Below are 20,613 nucleotides of genomic sequence, written 5' to 3'. Positions count from 1 at the left end.
ATGGATGCAATTTGTCTTTGATTCTGTAAGTTCTCTTTTGTCTGTAGTAGCTGTTCATCACCATCCTCTTTCCTTTCATCTTCTCTACCCCCCACATTCTTCTTTCCATCCTCCTGTCTTCTCTCAGCCACCTATGCTGCTGCTCGCACCAGTGCTTGGAGACCCCAGAGCGTCCCCTCCTTCTCATCCTCCTCCTTCTCTTCCACCACTTTCGGCACCTCCCCTCCTACTTCCCAGCCCCTCCCTGTCCCCTGTCGGCCCAAAGCATACATCACCTCCCTGGCAGAGCCGGGCTCTGCCCTCACTAGGCCTACCAGCCTGCCCTCAGCCCCCGAGACAGGTACGACACAGGCACAAGGCAAAGCATATGGAGTGATTTCAGTGCCAACAGAAATTATATTTAAATTCCAACATTTTGAATTTGTATTAGGATATTGAATTTAAATGTAATATTTTTGAATTTGTAATGCACAAATTGAATCATTTAATTCATAAATTGGACTTGTATTTCCTGATTTGAAACTGAATTGAATGAATATTTAATTCAGTAAAAAAATTCAATTACAATTTAATTGAATATTCAAATTCAATATTTATATATTTAGTTTCAATATGGAAGATATTTCATTCATTGTCTGTGTATCAAGTTTAAAAACTATAATTTCAAGTTTATCAAAGTTTCATGTATTTAACTTCTCCAGTTTTCAAATTCAGTTCAGATTCAAAACCAGAGACAACATCCTGGTACTTTGCCAGCCAGGGAATTTTTTATTTTTTTATTTAACCTTTATTTAACATGGACCTACCTTCTGTTCCCATCTATGATGATCACAGGCCATGCATGACATGTCAGACAGGAGTGTCACAAAAACAGCAATTTGGCTGAATAGTTGAATAGCCCTTCTAAGGATACCCTTTCCACTCCCTATTTAATATTGCTTTCGTGACTGACTGGGTTTGAACCAGGGGCTAACACAGTCTTATGACATGCAGGAGACCTGGTTCTAAACCAGTCAGTCACAAGATCAAGATTAAATAGGGAGTGGAAAGGGTATCCTTAGAAGGGCTATGACAGGGCTATTCAACTATATTCTTAACGGGGCCAAATTGCGTCTTTAAAGCATAAAAAAGCTCTTTACCTGACTCGCTTTTCAAAGATGGCTAGAAATGCACATATTTTGTGCTTTTGTAGGAAGCAACCACCCCCCCATTGTTGACTAGAAATTTGCAATACAGTGGCTTACGAAAGTATTCACCCCCCTTGGCATTTTTCCTATATGTTGCCTTACAACCTGGAATTAAAATAGATTTTTGGGGGGTTTGTATCATTTAATTTACACAACATGCCTACCACTTTGAAGATGCAAAATATTTTTTATTGTGAAACAAACAAGAAATAAGACAAAAAAAAATGGGAACTTGAGCGTGCATTACTATTCACCCCCCCAAAGTCAATACTTTGTAGAGCCACGTTTTGCAGCAATTACAGCTGCAAGTCTCTTGAGGTATGTCTCTATAAGCTTGGCACATCTAGCCACTGGGATTTTTGCCCATTCTTCAAGGCAAAAATTCTTCTTTATTCCAATCTGAATACCCTTTCTATTCCAATATCTTTTCTAACCACCCACATACCATCCCTCTATTTCTCCCTCATCTCCTCTCTCCTGTCCCTCTCTCTCAAACTTGTGCCTTATTTTAATCCCTTGTTTCCTCTCCCTCCCTCCATTCTACCCCTTCTCATCCCTCCCTCACAGTACCCTGGCAGAGTGAATGGAGACCGCCAAAATCCCAGGCCCCTCTGGCCCAGCCGGCCCTCTCCCCCAAATTTCTGCACCTCTCTCCCCCTGACCCAGTGGAGCCTGTGCCTCTAGAGCAGACAAAGTGGTCCATGGAGACACCATGTAATCCTGCTTTCTCTCAGCTTGATTCCTACATGTCATTCTCCCTTGATGTGTCCCATTCATCCATGTTGCAGTCTCCTCTCCCCTTACCCCCCCCTGTCCTAGCCTCGTCTCCTGCATCCTCCTCTCTCCCCACCCCTGATTACGCATCTGACCCAATTGGAGCACCTTACCGCACTCTTGTGTCCTCATCCCCCCCTCTCGTAACCTCCTCTGGCTCTGATGCTCCTGTCCTCACCCCTGCTTCTGCGCCTGCCATCATCTCTGATTCTTCCTCATCTACTCCCATCTACCCAGCCCCTGCCCCAACCGCCACCCCTGACCCTTCCCTATCCTCTACCCCTGATCTTTCCTCTGATCCCACTGTTCCCACCCCTGGGCTTCCTACTGCTTCTGACCCTACCGCTGCCCAATGTTATGACCCTGCTCCTGGTCCCTCCCCTCATGCTATCGGCGCTTCGCCGTGTGCTGCAGATCTTGCTTCTGCCACTGTCTCCCAGTCAGGTACAGATCTCAGTGAGATTCAGCCCAAAGCATGGACATTGGACAAATGCTTGTCTAACCAGTCTACAAAATTGTACTTAGATCCCAACTGGTTGAAACGCTTATGAATCAAATTCTTTCCTCTTTCCTCCCTTCTCCTTTTCCCCCCCTTGTCTTCCCTGTGTCCTATCTTTTCTCTCTCTTTCTCACTGTCAACCTCAGTCCCCCCTGCTGCGCTCCAGACTGCAGAATGGATGCACCAGGTGGTTCCCACCATGGTCCACCCCAATTTGAAGAGGCTGGTCTCCCCTCCTCTGGAGCTCCCCCACTCACCCTCTCCTCTCACCCCCTATCTTGTTCCTTCCCCTGTGCTCGCTGCTGGCTCTCAGACTCAAGTCCCCACTGCCCCCCTCCCAGCACCAGTCACTGCTCCCCAAGAGACAGGTATACAACCTGAGGCGACAAACAGAAAGGTGTTCACTGACAAAGTCCTCATGTTTAATAATGGGGACATTCATGATAGAATGCTATGATGATAACATGTATTCCCTTGTCAATCGTCACATGCGAACACTTGGCACCTATCGAGTTGTTTTGGTTGTAACAGTCTCTTGCTAATTGTTATTGATTGTACGAATGTTATGTTAGCATTAAATGTGTTTCCTTCATTCATTGCCAGCTTGGCACGTCACGGGTGCCAAGCTGGGTGCCAAGCTAACTCTCCCGTTAAGATAATCAGGTCTAACCATGTCCTGTCTTTTCCCTTCTAGAGTTTCAGAGGCAGTTGAGCACTCTGACAGAGGAGGAATACACCACTGCCACAACTCCCGGTGAGTAGGACCTTAAGCAACCACAATACCTTTTAGGAACATCCCTAAATCTATACACAGGGCCAAATCCTAACTTGAGATCTGTGTACTTAACTTGGCTCAAAACATGAAGATCTGTGCCCTATAATTTTAAGTCAAGATTTGGCCCACAGTCAAGACGGTGTGTACTGATGGCGTCAGATGAATCTTCATGATGTTGTCCCTTCTAGCCCGCACTGCTGGAATGATCAGTATTGCCAATCAGAGGGCAGACCCATCAACATCCACACTTGACCCATTGGCTAAGCCCTTTGAGACAAGAGCTTGCGCGGGAAGATGGGGGGCAGACTCAATGTTTGGAGTGGAGGTTGTCCAGGGAACGGCAGGGTGAGTGAATTCAAAGGTTATACAGCTACTGGTGGTGGTGCTCATTGTTCATGCTTGGAACGGCTGGTTTGGTTTGAACCTCTACATCTCCATTCAATGTCCATGGTGAGCATGGTCTGTTTTTTTGTGGTTATTTTTTTGCACAATGGCGTTTTGTAAGACAACGATGTAAGGTGACACAGTGAAGGCCACTTTGAAAGACAAAAGTATGGTCATTTGAACTTATTGATAACTGTGAGGAGTGAATTCCACATTCGTAGTAACTTGAAAAGGCCTAAATCTATTTAGTGGTATGTCAGGAACACAGTAAACGTCCGACTTCAAGGAAATGTCTTGTGTAACAATTCTTCTCGTCAATGCTGTGGTTTTCCCAGTGTTGCTGTAGTCGGTGTACTCTTCTTATTAGTCATAATGGTGACATAGATATAGTGTCTTGGATAACTGTCTGAAGGAGTTGTGTTTGAGTCTAAGGCAGCTGTCGTGTTATTGCACAAAAATCTTGTGCTGTCTGCGATCAACATGGTATCAACACCACTGCACTGAGGCTAGGTAACACGGTCACCGTCGATAAATCCATGATAATCGAACATTTCAATAAGCATTTCTCTATGGCTGGCCATGCTTTCCTCCTGGCTAACCCAACCCGGCCAACAGCTCCGCACCCCCCGCAGCTACTTGCCTGAGCCTCCCCAGCTTCTCCTTCACCCAAATCCAGATCGCAGATGTTCTGAAAGAGCTGCAAAACCTGGACCCGTACAAATCAGCTGGGCTAGACAATCTGGACCCTCTCTTTCTAAAATTATCCGCCACCATTGTTGCAACCCCTATTATCAGTCTGTTCAAACTCTCTTTTGTATCGTCCGAGATCCCTAAAGATTGGAAAGCTGCCGCGGTCATCCCCCTCTTCAAAGGGGGTGACACTCTAGACCCAAATTGTTATAGACCTATATCCATCCTGCCCTGCCTTTCTAAAGTCTTCGAAAGCCAAGTTAATAAACAGATCACTGACCATTTCAGATTGCACACCTTCTCCGGTGTGAAATCCGGTTTCCGAGCTGGTCATGGGTGCACCTCAGCCACGCTCAAGGTACTAAACGATATCATAACCGCCATCGATAAAAGACAGTACTGTGCAGCCGTCTTCATCGACCTGGCCAAGGCCTTCGACTCTGTCAATCCCCGTATTCTTATCGGCAGACTCAATAGCCTTGGTTTCTCAAATGACTGCCTCGCCTGGTTCACCAACTACTTCGCAGACAGAGGTCAGTGTGTCAAATCGGAGCGCCTGTTGTCCGGACCTCTGGCAGTCTCTATGGGGGTACCACAGGGTTCAATTCTCGGGCCGACTCTTTTCTCTCTATATATCAACGATGTCGCTCTTGCTGCGGGTGATTCCCTGATCCACCTCTACGCAGACAACACCATTCTGTATACATCTGGCCCTTCTTTGGACACTGTGTTAACTAACCTCCAAACGAGCTTCAATGCCATGCAACACTCCTTCCGTGGCCTCCAACTGCTCTTAAACGCCAGTAAAACCCAAATGCATGCTTTTCAACCGTTCGCTGCCCGCCCCCCGCCTGCCCGACTAGCATCACTACTCTGGACGGTTCTGACCTAGAATATGTGGACAACTACAAATACCTAGGTGTCTGGCTAGATTGTAAACTCTCCGTCCAGACTCATATCAAACATCTCCAATCCAAAATCAAATCTAGAATTGGCTTTCTATTTCGCAACAAAGCCTCCTTCACTCACGCCGCCAAACTTAACCTAGTAAAACTGACTATCCTACCAAATCCTCGACTTCGGCGATGTCATCTACAAAATAGCTTCAAATACTCTACTCAGCAAACTGGATGCAGTCTATCACAGTGCCATCCGTTTTGTTACCAAAGCCCCTTATACCACCCACCACTGCGACCTGAATGCTCTAGTTGGCTGGCCCTCACTCCATATTCATTGCCAGACCCACTGTCTCCAGGTCATAAGTCTATGCTAGGTAAAGCTCCGCCTTATTTCAGCTCACTGGTCACGATAACAACACCCACCCGTAGCACATGCTCCAGCAGGTATATCTCACTGGTCATCCCCAAAGCCAACACTTCCTTTGGCCGCCTTTCCTTCCAGTTCTCTGCTGCCAGTGACTGGAACGAATTGCAAAAATTGCTGAAGCTGGAGACTTACATTTCCCTCAATAACTTTAAACATCAGCTATCTGAGCAGCTAACCGATCGCTGCAGCTGTACATAGCCCATCTGTAAATAGCCCATCCAATCTACCTACCTCATCCCCATATTGTTTTTATTTACTTTCTGCTCTTTTGCACACCAGTATCACTACTTGCACATCATCATCTGCTCCTCTATCACTCCAGTGTTAATCTGCTAAATTGTAATTACTTCGCTACTATGGCCTATTTATTGCCTTACCTCCTCACGCCATTTGCACACACTGTGTATAGACTTTTTTTTTTTTTTGTGTTATTGACTGTACGCTTGTTTATTCCATGTGTAACTCTGTGTTGTTGTTTGTGTCGCACTGCTTTGCTTTATCTTGGCCAGGTCGCAGTTGTAAATTGAGAACTTGTTCTCAACTAGCTTACCTGGTTAAAAGTTGTAATTATAACCATTTGTTTGCTTTGGCACTGCAAAGCTAGAACTACATATTTTGTCACTGTAGCAATGTATCCATCTGAAATATTGTGATTCATTGGAAACTACCTGGTTGTCAATAGTGAAACCAAAACGATTGTATCAGTTTCTGGTAGGTAGGCAGATTTATAGTGTGTCAAGTTTCCTCAAGCTGCAAAGCTGTTGCAATAGGCCATCATTGTAAATAAGAATTTGTCCTTAAAAACGTACTTGCCTAGTTATTAAATAAGGGTCAAATGTAAACATTTTAAATACATAGAGAGATTTCTGCTCGTCTTGTCCCAGTGATTGTCTTACATGATTAACTTTTTTTGACTGAGCGCTTGTTGGTTGTCTACTTTGTGTGCAATTTAGTAGTATGCTAACTCTAGAAGTATGCCAAAGAATTCATGTAAAATCCTTAGCAAAGGTTGTGCTTGTGCCCTTACAGTAGCACCTCTGACCGTGCTTGAGATGGGGAACCTTGCCTGTTTTTCACTGCGTTGTTGCTATGGAGATGCAATCTCCTCCCTCCCTTGACCTCTGAACTCTGACCTTGATTTGTTTGTCCCTCAGAGCTGAGAGCATGAGCCCTCTCCTGCCCTTTAGCCCCCGAGCACCCTCTGTTCCGGGGCTCCAATATTTTGAGATGCCAAAACCGATTGCAAAATGTCAGGCAGAGGAGAGGTCAATCAGGGCACTCCCAGTTCCAACACCTCAGCAACCTCTCCCTTTTGCACCCATGCAAAGGCCAGGCTTACCTGAGCCCACAGTCACATCCATGAAGTCACTTGACAGAACGAGGAGTCACTTGAACAAGATGTCCATGCAGATAGGGACACCGTTAGCCAAACCAGAGCCTGAACAGATTGTGACAGTAACCAGTGGGCAGCAGAGGATGATGGCCCCGCCCTCCCACCTCACTGAGTTGCAGACCACACGGTTGTACAGAGTGTCGCAGAGGGGTCTGCCAAATGAGAAAGACCCAAAGAAAGAGCAGGGGCAGACACTGGTCCCTAAGAAAGATGCTCCTAAATATTCTCCCAAAACAACAAGAGTTTCAAGACGTTCAAAAGAACAAGGGGTAACCATGGATTGGGGGTAAGTGTGGCATGGTGCACAATCACTACATACCCCTGTTCCTCAATGTGTCAGTCATTCAACTAGTTCTAAAACATGTTAGCATGTCCTGAAGACATGTAGTACTAATGTACCTCATAGGTTTGCATTTCAATAAATATTAAGGGCTGGTCCCACTAGTTATTTAAACACAAGAACATGTTTTGTAGTTCCCAGTTGGCACCTTTCCTCTGACATATATCCTTGGTGTCCCCTGTCCCTTTAGAACTAAAAGTATGGCTGCCTCGCTGCCATCTTGTCCAAACGTGTCCAGTTACCCTGGTTTCCCATCCACATTGATTAGGAACAGATATAAGGCCCGACCCGAAGAATGGCCCATTGATAAAAGTCCATTATGGGAGAAGCCACTGAAAGGAACACCAATTATCACCCCTGCCCCTGAAACATCGGATGAGGACCAGAAAGTAATGGAAAGTATGGCTGCCATGTTGCCAAGTTGTCCAAGGGTAGCCAGTGTTCCTGGGTTCCCCTCAGCACCACCACCCAAAACAGAAAGACCAGCACCACCATCCAAAACAGAAAGACCAGCATCACCACCCAAAACAGAAAGACCAGCACCACCACCCAAAACAGAAAGACCAGCATCACCACCCAAAACAGAAGGACCAGCACCACCACCCAAAACAGAAAGACCAGCATCACCACCCAAAATAGAAAGACCAGCATCACCACCCAAAATAGAAAGACCAGCATCACCACCCAAAACAGAAAGACCAGCAGCACCACCCAAAACACAAATGGAACCAAGTATGGTGAATCTAGTGCCAACTTGCACAAGCGTATCCAGTGCACCTGGTTTGGACTCCTGGAAACCAAAGGAGACTGAAGGGGCTGAGGATGTAGGTTGGAGTGTGGATAAAAAGCTGAAATGGGAGAGACCACATGATGAGAAGACGGTTATTGAGCTTTCGTCGTCAATTGCTTTAGACCAAGTGTATGGAGACAAAGAAATGTTTAAACGTATGGTAGTGCTTGTCCCATTTTGTCCAAGTGAGAGTACTATTCCTGGTTTTCAATCTGTTCCAAGGCCCAAAGCTCAGGTTGTGCCAAGCATGGTTAACATAATGCCAACTTGCCCAAGGGTATCTAGAGTTCCTGGACTGCCAACCATAGACCCGACAAAGACCGTAGACTGGCCAGTAGATACAAAGGCTCTGTTTAATAAGTTACCTAAAGAAGTAGAATTATTGATGGTCCGTTTAGAGGATGTTGACACAGTTTATAATGATAGTGAAAAGGTCAAGAAAATGGTGGATCTTAAACCATCCTGCCCCAAAACAGCCAGTATTCCTGGCTTCCCATCTGAAACAATGCAAGAGCCTACCAAATTGCCCAATGTTGGGACAATAAAGCTTTCTGAATCTGAACTGAATATGGTTAATCTTCTGCCTACATGCCCTTTAATGGCCAGAGTTTCTGGTTCACCCTCTAAACTGCCAATTAAGTTAGATAATGTTGACTGGCATGCTAACAGTAGGCCTATTCTGGAGAGACCATTGAAGAACAGAGCACTTTCTGTAGTGCAGGAAATGCGACAAAAGGACAAAGAACTTACCAAAAATATGGTAGATATGTTACCATCTTGCCCGAATAAGGCCAGGATTCCAGGTTTACCCTCTGCACCTAGGCAGAAGCTAGTAGACACACCAAGTATGACCAGTCTTCTGTCTACATGCCCTAGACTTTCTACGGTTTCTGGTTTACCCTCCAAACAGCCAATCAGTTCTAGAGATGATGATTGGCTTGTGGACAGAGTTCCCCTGTGGGCAAAGCCATTAAAGGAACGAGAGGGGCTTATTTTACATATTTCCCAAGATCACGAAAAAACATTCAAAGATACTAAATTGATGGAAAACATGACAGCCATGTTACCATCTTGCCCAAATAAGGCTAGTGTGCCTGGCTTCCCTTCTGCACCAAGGCAAGTGTCGAATATGGTGAGTCTTCTTCCAACTTGTCCAAGGGTATCTATAGTTCCTGGATGGCCAGCTTTAAATCCAACACCAAAACAGGCAGTAGTTTGGCCGGTAGATAAAGAGACATTGTTTGCAAATTTACCAAGAGAGCGGCTAGGATTATTATTGGATGTTAACACAGTCTATCATAATAGTGAAATTACCAGGAATATGTTTGCTATGACACCATCCTGCCCTCGAATCACTAGCATTCATGGCATCACCTCTGCCCGAAGAAAAGAACCCCCATCCTGTCTCAAAGCAGCCAGTATTGCTGCACTCCCTTCTGAACCAAGGCAAGAGCCAAATATGGTTAATGTTCTGTCTACTTACCCTAGACTGTCTAGGGTTTCTGGTTTACCCTCAATCAGTTCTAGAGATGAAGATTGGCTTGTGGACAGAAAGCCACTGTGGGAAAAGCCATTGAGGAAAATGGATGTGATTATTCAACCAATTTCTTCAGCTCTTAGCATTGCATATAAAGAGAAAACGATGTTGAAATATATGGTAGCCATGTTACCATCGTGCCCAAGGAAGGCCAGTATTCCTGGCTTTCCTTCAAAACTGAAGCAGAGGTTAGGATCCCCAAGAACGATCATGAAGTATGATCTTCTTCCTACTTGCCCTAAACTTTCCAGAGTTTCTGGTTTACCCTCTAGACATCCAACTGAGTCAGAACCTGACTACTGGCATGCTATCAGACGGCCAATAATAGAAAAGCCATTGAGGAAAACAGTTGAGCTGATCCCTTCACTTTCTGTAGTACATGCAACGTCATATGAGCACAATGAACTTGTGGTTGCTCTCTTACCTTTTTGCCCGGAAAAGGCTGGTGTAGCTGGTGTAGAATCTATGCCAAGTCAAGAGTCAAATATCCTCAGTCTTCATCCTACTTGCCATAAACTTCCCAGAGTACCTGGTTTACCCTCTAGACTTCCAAACAATTCAGATGATATTGACTGGAAAGTGGACTGCAGTCCACTGTGGGAAAAGCCATTGAAGAAAAGAGAAGGACCTATCTTACAAGATCAGGAAATGGCATTCAAAGACACTGAAATTATGAAAGACATGGTAGCCATGTTGCCAACTTGCCCAAGGAAGGCTAGGATTCCTGGCTTCCCATCTGCACCAAGGCAAGAGCCAAGTATGGTTAACATAATGCTGACTTGTTCAAGGGTATCTAAAGTTCCTGGATTGGCAACTATAGAACAGACACAAATAGTAGAATTACCAGTTGACAAAAAGTCACTGTCACCCAGAGCATGGCCTGATGAATCAATGTTCCATTTGGAGAATGTTGGCAGAGTCTATCATGATAGTGAAGTGGTCACAAACATGGCAGCTCTGAAACCATCCTGCCCAAACGCAGCCAGTATTCCTGGCATCGCCTCAGCATCAAGGCAAGAGCCAAGCATGGTTAACCTTCTGCCTACTTGCCCTAGATTGGCCAGAATTTCTGGTTTACCCTCCAAACAACCAACAATGTCTAGACATGAAAATTGGATTGTGGACAGAATGCCACTCTGGGAGAAGACATTGAGGGAATTGGATGTAACGATTCAACACATTTCTCCAGCTCATGATACATATATGGTAAAACATATGGTAGCTATGGTACCATCTTGCCCCAGGAAGGCCAGTATTCATGGCTTCCCTTCTGCACCAACGCAGGAGCCGAATATGGTTAACCTTCTGCCTACTTGCCCTAGACTGGCTAGAGTTCCTGGTTTACCCTCCAAACAGCCAAATAAGTCTGAAAATGTTGAGTGGCATGCTAACAGCAGGCCACTCTTGGAGAGACCATTGAGGGAAAGAACAGCATGTCTAATGCAGGAAATGCCACACAAGGACAATGAGCTTATGAAAAATATGGTGGCCATGTTACCATCTTGCCCAAGGAAGGCTAGTGTCCCTGGCTTTCCATCTGCACCAAGGCAAGAGCCAAGTATGGTTAACATAATGCCATATTGTCCAAGGGTATCTAGAGTTCCTGGATTGGCAGCTATCAAACAGACACAAACAGTAGAGTGGCCAGTTGATAAAGAGTCACTGTTGCCATCTAGAGAAAGGCCAGAAGAATCAATGTTCCATTTGGACGATATTGACACAGTCTATCATGATACGGAAATTGTGAAAAATATGGTAGCTTTGTCACCATCCTGCCCCTGGAAGGCCAGTACACCTGGCTTCCCCTCTGCTCCAAAGCAAGAGCCAAGTATGGTTAATCATCTGCCTACTTATCCTAGACTTTCCAGAGTTTTTGGTTTACCTTCTAGACATCTGCATACATCAGAAAATGATGATTGGCATGCTAACAGGCCACTTTTGGAGAGGCCATTGAAGAAAAGTACAGTTTACGTGCAGGAAATGCCACACAAGGATAAAGAACTTACACAAAAGATGGTAGATATGTTACCATCTTGCCCGAATAAGGCCAGGATTCCAGGCTTCCCCTCTGCACCGCAGTCGAAGCTAGAAGACACACCAAGTATGATCAGTCTTCTGACTACTTGCCCTAAACTTTCTAAGGTTTCTGGTTTACCCTCTATAGAGCGAATCAGGTCTAGAGATGAATATTGGCTTGTGGAGAGACTGCCACTCTGGGAGAAGCCGTTGAGGGAAAGGGGTGTGCCAATTCTAGACATTTCTCCAGCTCATGATAAAGACAAAGATCTGAAACATATGGTAGCTATGGTACCATCTTGCCCCAGGAAAACCAGTGTACCTGGCTTCCCTTCTGCACCAAGGCAGAGATCAGTAGAAACCCCAAGTATGGTGAATCTTGTGCCTACTTGCCCAAAGGTATCGACTGTTTCTGGATTGCCAGCTTTGGATCTGAATCAGGCACCAGATTGGCCAGTAGATAAAGAATATTTGAAGATGTCACCAAGAAAAAGGTCAGAATTATTAGATAATGTTGGCACAGTCTATAATGATAGTGAAATGGCTAGCACCATGCTTGCTCTTACACCATCCTGCCCAAGAGCAGCCAGTATTCCTGGCTTCCCCTCTGCACCAAGGCAAGAGCCAATTATGATGAACCTTCTGCCCACTTGTCCTAGACTTTCCAGAGTTTTTGGTTTACCTTCTAGACATCTGCATACGTCTGAAAATGTTGTCTGGCATGCTAACTGGATGACACTCTTGGAGAGGCCATTAAAGAAAATAACAGTTTCTTTGGTACAGGCAATACCACATGACAATAAAGATGTTACAAATAACATGATAGATATGTTAACATCTTGCCCGAAGAAGGCCAGGAGTCCTGGTTTTCCCTCTGCACCACATCCCAAAGCTGAGGTAGATCTTAGTATGTTGAGTCTTGTTCCTGCTTGCCCTAAAGTTTCCAGTCTCCTGGGTTTCGCATCCATTGAAGGGCCTACAACATTAGAGTGGCTTGTTGACCCCAAGCCTATGTTTGAACACTTGCAAAAGAAGAAGGAGGAAGAAGACATTTTTCCAAAAGACCAATCAAAAGAAGACACTGAAAAAATGAAAGCAATGGTTGCTTTGGTGCCATGTTGCCCAGTAGCATCCATGATTCCTGGTTTCCCTTCTGCACCACGCAAAAAGGCTGAGGAGACACCAAGTATGATGCATCTTGTTCCCTCCTGCCCTAAAACTTCTAGTCTCCCTGGTTTTCCATCCATTGAGGGGAATAGGGAAACAGGGTGGGTAGTTGATGAGAGGCCATTTTACAAGAGACCGCCAAAGGAGAGGAAAGTCATTTTTGACAGCTCAAAAGCAGACAAAGAGGAAATGAAAATCAACATTCCTTTGAGGCAATCATGCCCTCATGCTGCTCGGATCCCTGGCTTCCCATCTGCACCACAACCCAATATGTTGAGTCTTGTTCCCACGTTCCCTAAAGTTTCCAACCTACCGGGTCTCGCATCCACTGAGGGGGGTACAACATTAGAGTGGTTTGTAGACCCCGAGCCTATGTTTGACCACTTGCAGAAGAAGGAAAAAGTTTTTCCAAAAGACGGATCAAAGGAAGACATTGACAAAATGAAAGCAGTGTTTGCTTTGATGCCATCTTGTCCCAAAGCATCTGTGATTCCAGGCTTCCCCTCTGTACCTGGGAAGAAGTTTGCAGACACACCAAGCATGATCAGTCTTCTGCAGACTTGCCCTAAAGTTTCTAAAGTTTCTGGCTTACCTTCTAGACTTCCTATCAATTCAGATAAAGATGGCTGGTGTGTTAGCAAGAGGCCACTGTGGGAGAGGCCATTAAATAATAGAGACACACTAGCCCTTTGTCCAGTGCAAACATTATCATTCAAAGAGAGAGCGATGATTAAAATTATGGTGTCTATGTTACCACCTTGCCCAATAAAAGCCACCATTCCAGGCTTTCCCTCATCGTCACGGCACAAGTCGGATAGGGCTCATGTTAGGGTGATCCCAAGCATGGTATGTCTATGGCCTACCTGCCCGAAATATTCAAGGGCTTCAGGTTTCCCCTCAAGACGTCCATCCAAGGCAGGACATGATGGCTGGCATGTTGACAGGGAGACATTTTGGGTTAAATCATTGAGGAAAGGAGAGGGGCTTAATCTCCAGCTTTCTCCAGTTGAGGATATGTCATTCAGAGACAGAGAAATAATGACAAGTATGGTACCATCATGCCCAGCAAAAGCCACCCATCCTGGCTTCCCATCGGCTCCACAAGCCAAAACCTCTCATGTTGACGTAGAAAAAGAGCCATGCATGACTTCCCTTTTCCCATCTTGTCCGGAAGTGTCTAGTATCATTGGTTTTCCTTCAAGACAATTGATCATGTTGGATGATGGTTATGTAGAGGGCTGGCCGATGGTCAAAAGTGTAGTCTGGGAGAAATCACCAACGAGGGTTGCTAATACTCTGGAGACTCTGGATTGCTCTCCATTTGAGGGAGACTGTTGTTACAGCGACAACGTCATGATAAAGGCAATGTTATCTCTTATACCATCATGTCCAACTTTTGCTTTGAATCCAGGTTTCCCATCTCTTCAGCTTTGTCCATCTGAGGAAATGTCATTTAGAGACAGAGAAATATTGACAAGTATTGTGCTGTCATGCCCAGCAAAAGCCACCCTTACTAACTTCCCATCGGGTCCGCAAGCAAAAGATGCTCATGTTGAAGTAGAGAAAAAGCCATGCATGACTAATCTTTCCCCATCTTGCCCGGAAGTTTCTAGTATAAGTGGTTTTCCTTCAAGACAGTCAGTCACGTCTGATCATGCTTATGTAGAGGGCTGGCCGACAGTCAAGAGTGTACTCTGGAAGACACCACCATCGAGGGTTGCTAATACTCTGGAGACTCTGGAATGCTCTCCATTTGAGGGAGACTGTTGTTACAGAGACCCACATATGATAAAGGCAATGTTATCTCTTGTACCATCCTGTGCAAGTGTTGCTCTAAGTCCGGGCTTTCCATCTGTGCCACAGCTCATAGTAGAGAAGCTTCCAAGTATGGTGAATATTGTGCTATCTTGCCCCAACATTTCTAATGTTATTGGGCTCCCATCCATAAAGATAGAACTAACAAAACAGGATCCAGTTATGGGTTGGCCAGCTGACCGAAAGCCATTGTTAGAGAAGCCAGTGAAGGCGAGACTCTCTGTGACTGTACTTTCACCCCCAGTTATGAGTAGATTAAAAGATGACAAAGAGTTTGACAGACATATGATGGCCCTGGAGCCAACATGTCCGGAAGAAGCCAAAATACCTGGTTTTCCCTCTGCCCCAAGACCCAAGACAGAGCAATACATCACTGCTACAGTTAAATCATCATGCTCCAATGTTGCCAAAGTCTCTGGCTTTCCTGGAGTCAGTAGATCAGATGATGCCAAAGGAATGGCAGCTATGTTACTATCTTTCCCAAAAGAAGCTAGTATACCTGGCTTTCCATCAGCACCATTGCCTAAAGAAGAACAAGAGCCAAACATGCCCAGTCTTTTGTTAACTTGCCCAATGGTTACACATGTCCAAGGGATTCCATCCACAAAGACGCAAAATCAAGAGGATCCTCCAATTCATCAGTGTCCTGTGGAGGAGAGGCCATTTTGGGAAAAGTCACTGAAAGAGAAAACAGTGCAGTCACTGGCTCCCACTCATGATGAATTAGAGAAGGGAATGGTGTCTATGTTGCCATCTTGCACAAGTGAGGCCATTGACCCTGGCTTCCCATCGACACATTGTCAAACGCCTTTCTACAGTGATTCGTCTCTCAATCAACAGTCAAGTCGAGGTCAAAGGCCTGAATGGGCAGAGGAGATATATGACTGCAAGGAGGGCCAAACAGAGCTTAGCCACAAACCCAAATTAATCAAAGCAGTGGTGAATGAGAACAAACATGAATTTAAACATGGCTCAGTTTTGGAGAGGCTCAAGGAAGAGGGGGTCATTCAGACCAGATATGAGGCGCAAGAAGTGGGCGTTCTAGAAAGAGGGTGAGTGAGTGGGAGTAGGAGAGCAGACTATTCTAAATCTGCATTATGGCACACTTTTATGAGACTTTAAAGCACATTTCTCTGCCTGTCCAGTTGCCTGTCAGATAGAGTATGAAACACTTGCATTTCAACTCTGTTTTCAGACACTTGCACTGCCGAATGTGGCACTCCATTCCTACAGACATGCCATTACTCTTGACTGTCAGAGAGAGGTGGGTTGTGTTGGTTTGCCGCAGGAGTGCAGCTGTTCTTGTTTGCCTGCTTACAATAATGCTTGTGCACCATCTCCTCCACATCTGACTGACACTACTGTGGTTTTTGCACTATTCTTGCAAGGTGCATGCCCTGTGCTTTTCACTGTGTAATTCTTCCCATTTATTTGGTCTCTCACTTCCTGTCACTCTCTTTCAGCCCTTCGTGTCAGTCTCCCATTCAAGGGGGACAGCCATTGCCGTATGGGATGGGAGCAACTGTTGACAATGAGCCAAAAGACATTTCACACAGCCAGATGGCGTGTGAGGTTGTGGCACTAGTAGAGTATCAAGTTGTAGAGGACTTGGACATGATATGTGAGGAAGAAGCGGTAGAGGAAGTCTTAGAGTCAGTCTCTGGAATAGAGCATTCTGGGAAGGAAGAGGTTACTGTGGCTAGGCAGGGGAAAGTTTATGAGATGAGGTAAGTGTGAAAGGGCCACAGCGCTCAACCTCACTACCTGCCGGCATGGTGCTGGTTAGTTGTGTTGATCTGCATGGTGTTGCATTCCTATTGCTGTTTTTGGAGTTTGGATTTGATATAACTTAAACAGAGCATTAGCCAAATGCAGGAATGGTATGACATCGTATTGTAAAATTTGTGCTTCTAGACTTAATTGAATTTGCCAATATTTTGCATTATCAGTTACAATTTTTATGAATATATATATACTGAACAATAATATAAATGCAACATGTAAAGTGTTGGTCCCATGTTTCATGAGCTTAAATAACAGATCCCAGAAATGTTCCATACACAAAAAAAAAATGTTTTTCTAAATTAGTTTATATCAATTAGTGTGCATTTATCCTTTGCCAAGGTAGTCCATCCACCTGACAGGTGTGGCATATCAAGAAGCTGCTTAAACAGCCTGACACATTACACAGGTGCAACTTGTGCTGGGGAAAACAAAAGGCCACTCTAAAATGTGCCGTTTTGTCACACAACACAATGCCACAGATGTCTGAAGGTTTGAGAAAGTGTGAAATTGGTAAGCTGACTGGAGGCATGTCCACCAGAGCTGTTGCCAGAGAATGTAATGTTAATTTCTCTACCATATGCTGTCTCCAACGTAATTTTGGAGAATTTGTCAGTACGTCCAACTGGCTTCAGAACCGCAGACCATGTGTAACCATGCCAGCCCAGGACCTCCACATCCGGCTTCTTCACCTGCGGGATCATCTGAGACCAGCCACCCGGACAGCTGATGAAACTGTGGGTTTGCACAACAAAATAATTTCTGCACAAATTGTCATAAACGGTCTCAGGAAAGCTCATCTGCGTGCTCATCATCCTCACCAGGGTCTTGACCTGACTGCAGTTCGGCATCGTAACCGACTTCAGTGGGCGAATGCTCACCTTCGATGGCCACTGGAAGTGTTCCCTTCACGGATTAATCCCAGTTTCAACTGTACCGGGCAGATGGCGTCGTGTGGGCGACCGGTTTGCTGATGTCAGAGTTGAGAATAGAGTGCCCCATGGTGGCGGTGGGGTTATGGTATGGGCAGGCATAAGCTACGGGAAACGAACACAATTGCATTTTATCTCAAATCAAATCCAATTTTATTTGTCACATACACATGGTTAGCAGATGTTAATGCGAGTGTAGCGAAATGCTTGTGCTTCTAGTTCCGACAATGCAGTAATAACCAACAAGTAATCTAACCTAACAATTCCACAACTACTACCTTATACACACAAGTGTAAAGGGATAAAGAATATGTACATAAAGATATATGAATGAGTGATGGTACAGAACGGCATAGGCAAGATGCAGTAGATGGTATAGAGTACAGTATATACATATGAGATGAGTAATGTAGGGTATGTAAACATAAAGTGGCATAGTTTAAAGTGGCTAGTGATACATGTATTACATAAAGATGGCAAGATGCAGTAGATGATATAGAGTACAGTATATACATGGTCAATGACCTGGAGAGAGCTGGGACCACAGTCTCAAAGAAAACCATTAGTAACACACTACACCGTCATGGATTAAAATCCTGCAGCGCACGCAAGGTCCACCTGCTCAAGCCAGCGCATGTCCAGGCCCGTCTGAAGTTTGCCAATGACCATCTGGATGATCCAGAGGAGGAATGGGAGAAGGTCATGTGGTCTGATGAGACAAAAATAGAGCTTTTTGGTCTAAACTCCACTCGCCGTGTTTGGAGGAAGAAGAAGGATGAGTACAACCCCAAGAACACCATCCCAACCGTGAAGCATGGAGGTGGAAACATCATTCTTTGGGGATGCTTTTCTGCAAAGGGGACAGGACGACTGCACCGTATTGAGGGGAGGATGGATGGGGCCATGTATTGCGAGATCTTGGCCAACAACCTCCTTCCCTCAGTAAGAGCATTGATGATGGGTCGTGGCTGGGTCTTCCAGCATGACAACGACCCGAAACACACAGCCAGGGCAACTAAGGAGTGGCTCCGTAAGAAGTATCTCAAGGTCCTGGAGTGGCCTAGCCAGTCTCCAGACCTGAACCCAATAAAAAATCTTTGGAGGGAGCTGAAAGTCCGTATTGCCCAGCGACAGCCCCGAAACCTGAAGGATCTGGAGAAGATCTGTATGGAGGAGTGGGCCAAAATCCCTGCTGCAGTGTGTGCAAACCTGGTCAAGAACTCCAGGAAACGTATGATCTCTGTAATTGCAAACAAAGGTTTCTGTACCAAATATTAAGATCTGCTTTTCTGATGTATCAAATACTTATGTCATGCAATAAAATGCAAATTAATTACTTAAAAATCATACAATGTGATTTTCTGGATTTTTGTTTTAGATTCCGTCTCTCATAGTTGAAGTGTACCCATGATAGAAATTACAGACCTCTACATGCTTTGTAAGTAGGAAAACCTGCAAAATCGGCAGTGTATCAAATACTTGTTCTCCCCACTGTACATATACATATGAGATGAGTAATGTAGGGTATGTAAACATTATATTAAGTGGCATTGTTTAAAGTGGCTAGTGGTACATTTTTACATAATTTCCATCAATTCCCATTAAAGTGGCTGGAGTTGAGTCAGTATGTTGGCAGCGGCCGCTAAATGTTAGTGGTGGCTGTTTAACAGTCTGATGGCCTTGAGATAGAAGCTGTTTTTCAGTCTCTCGGTCCCTGCTTTGATGCACCTGTACTGACCTCGCCTTCTGGATGATAGCGGGGTGAACAGGCAGTGGCTTGGGTGGTTGTTGTCCTTGATGATCTTTATGGCCTTCCTGTGACATCGGGTGGTGTAGGTGTCCTGGAGGGCAGGTAGTTTGCCCCAGGTGATGCGTTCTGCAGACCTCACTACCCTCTGGAGAGCCTTACGGTTGTGGGCGGAGCAGTTGCCGTACCAGGCGGTGATACAGCCCGACAGGATGCTCTCGATTGTGCATCTGTAGAAGTTTGTGAGTGCTTTTGGTGACAAGCCGAATTTCTTCAGCCTCCTGAGGTTGAAGAGGCGCTGCTGCGCCTTCTTCACAACGCTGTCTGTGTGGGTGGACCAATTCAGTTTGTCCGTGATGTGTACACCGAGGAACTTAAAACTTTCCACCTTCTCCACTACTGACCCATCGATGTGGATAGGGGGGTGCTCCCTCTGCTGTTTCCTGAAGTCCACAATCATCTCCTTTGTTTTGTTGACGTTGAGTGTGAGGTTATTTTCCTGACACCACACTCCGAGGGCCCTCACCTCCTCCCTGTAGGCCGTCTCGTCGTTGTTGGTAATCAAGCCTACCACTGTAGTGTCATCCGCAAACTTGATGATTGAGTTGGAGGCGTGCATGGCCACGCAGTCGTAGGTGAACAGGGAGTACAGGAGAGGGCTCAGAACGCACCCTTGTGGGGCCCCAGTGTTGAGGATCAGCGGGGTGGAGATGTTGTTACCTACCCTCACCACCTGGGGGCGGCCCGTCAGGAAGGCCAGGACCCAGTTGCACAGGGCGGGGTCGAGACCCAGGGTCTCGAGCTTGATGACGAGTTTGGAGGGTACTATGGTGTTAAATGCTGAGCTGTAGTCGATGAACAGCATTCTCACATAGGTATTCCTCTTGTCCAGATGGGTTAGGGCAGTGTGCAGTGTGGTTGCGATTGCGTCGTCTGTGGACCTATTGGGTCGGTAAGCAAATTGGAGTGGGTCTAGGGTGTCCGGTAGGGTGGAGGTGATATGGTCCTTGACTAGTCTCTCAAAGCACTTCATGATGACGGAAGTGAGTGCTACGGGGCGGTAGTCGTTTAGCTCAGTTACCTTAGCTTTCTTGGGAACAGGAACAATGGTGGCCCTCTTGAAGCATGTGGGAACAGCAGACTGGGATAAGGATTGATTGAATATGTCCGTAAACACACCAGCCAGCTGGTCTGCGCATGCTCTGAGGACGCGGCTGGGAATGCCGTCTGGGCCTGCAGCCTTGCGAGGGTTAACACGTTTAAATGTTTTACTCACCTCGGCTGCAGTGAAGGAGAGCCCGCAGGTTTTGGTAGCGGGCCGTGTCAGTGGCACTGTATTGTCCTCAAAGCGAGCAAAAAAGTTATTTAGCCTGTCTGGGAGCAAGACATCCTGGTCCGCGACCGGGCTGGTTTTCTTTTTGTAATCTGTGATTGACTGTAGACCCTGCCACATACCTCT

General features: G+C 45.6%; 1 protein-coding gene across 11 annotated transcripts in view; it reads left to right on the top strand.

The window, feature by feature from the left end:
• Positions 1-20,613, top strand: part of LOC139561873 (EH domain-binding protein 1-like protein 1) — a 63,957-nt gene that overhangs the window by 21,649 nt on the left and 21,695 nt on the right. For 3 of the 11 annotated variants that reach the window (XM_071379236.1, XM_071379245.1, XM_071379244.1), the window contains exons 10-14: positions 128-340; positions 1,755-1,901; positions 2,607-2,828; positions 3,155-3,214; positions 3,424-3,580. In XM_071379236.1, coding sequence (XP_071235337.1) covers positions 128-340; positions 1,755-1,901; positions 2,607-2,828; positions 3,155-3,214; positions 3,424-3,580 — 799 coding nt within the window. Of the gene's footprint in view, positions 1-127; positions 341-1,754; positions 1,902-2,606; positions 2,829-3,154; positions 3,215-3,423; positions 3,581-6,537; positions 7,315-7,558; positions 15,746-15,780; positions 15,958-16,156; positions 16,421-20,613 lie in introns of those variants that run through there. The other 8 variants (XM_071379239.1, XM_071379238.1, XM_071379240.1 and 5 more) reach the window with 6 other exon arrangements.

Source organism: Salvelinus alpinus, chromosome 31 (assembly GCF_045679555.1).
Source record: "Salvelinus alpinus chromosome 31, SLU_Salpinus.1, whole genome shotgun sequence".
Classification (NCBI taxonomy): Eukaryota; Metazoa; Chordata; class Actinopteri; order Salmoniformes; family Salmonidae; genus Salvelinus; species Salvelinus alpinus.
This window is presented reverse-complemented; position numbering and strand designations above follow the sequence as displayed.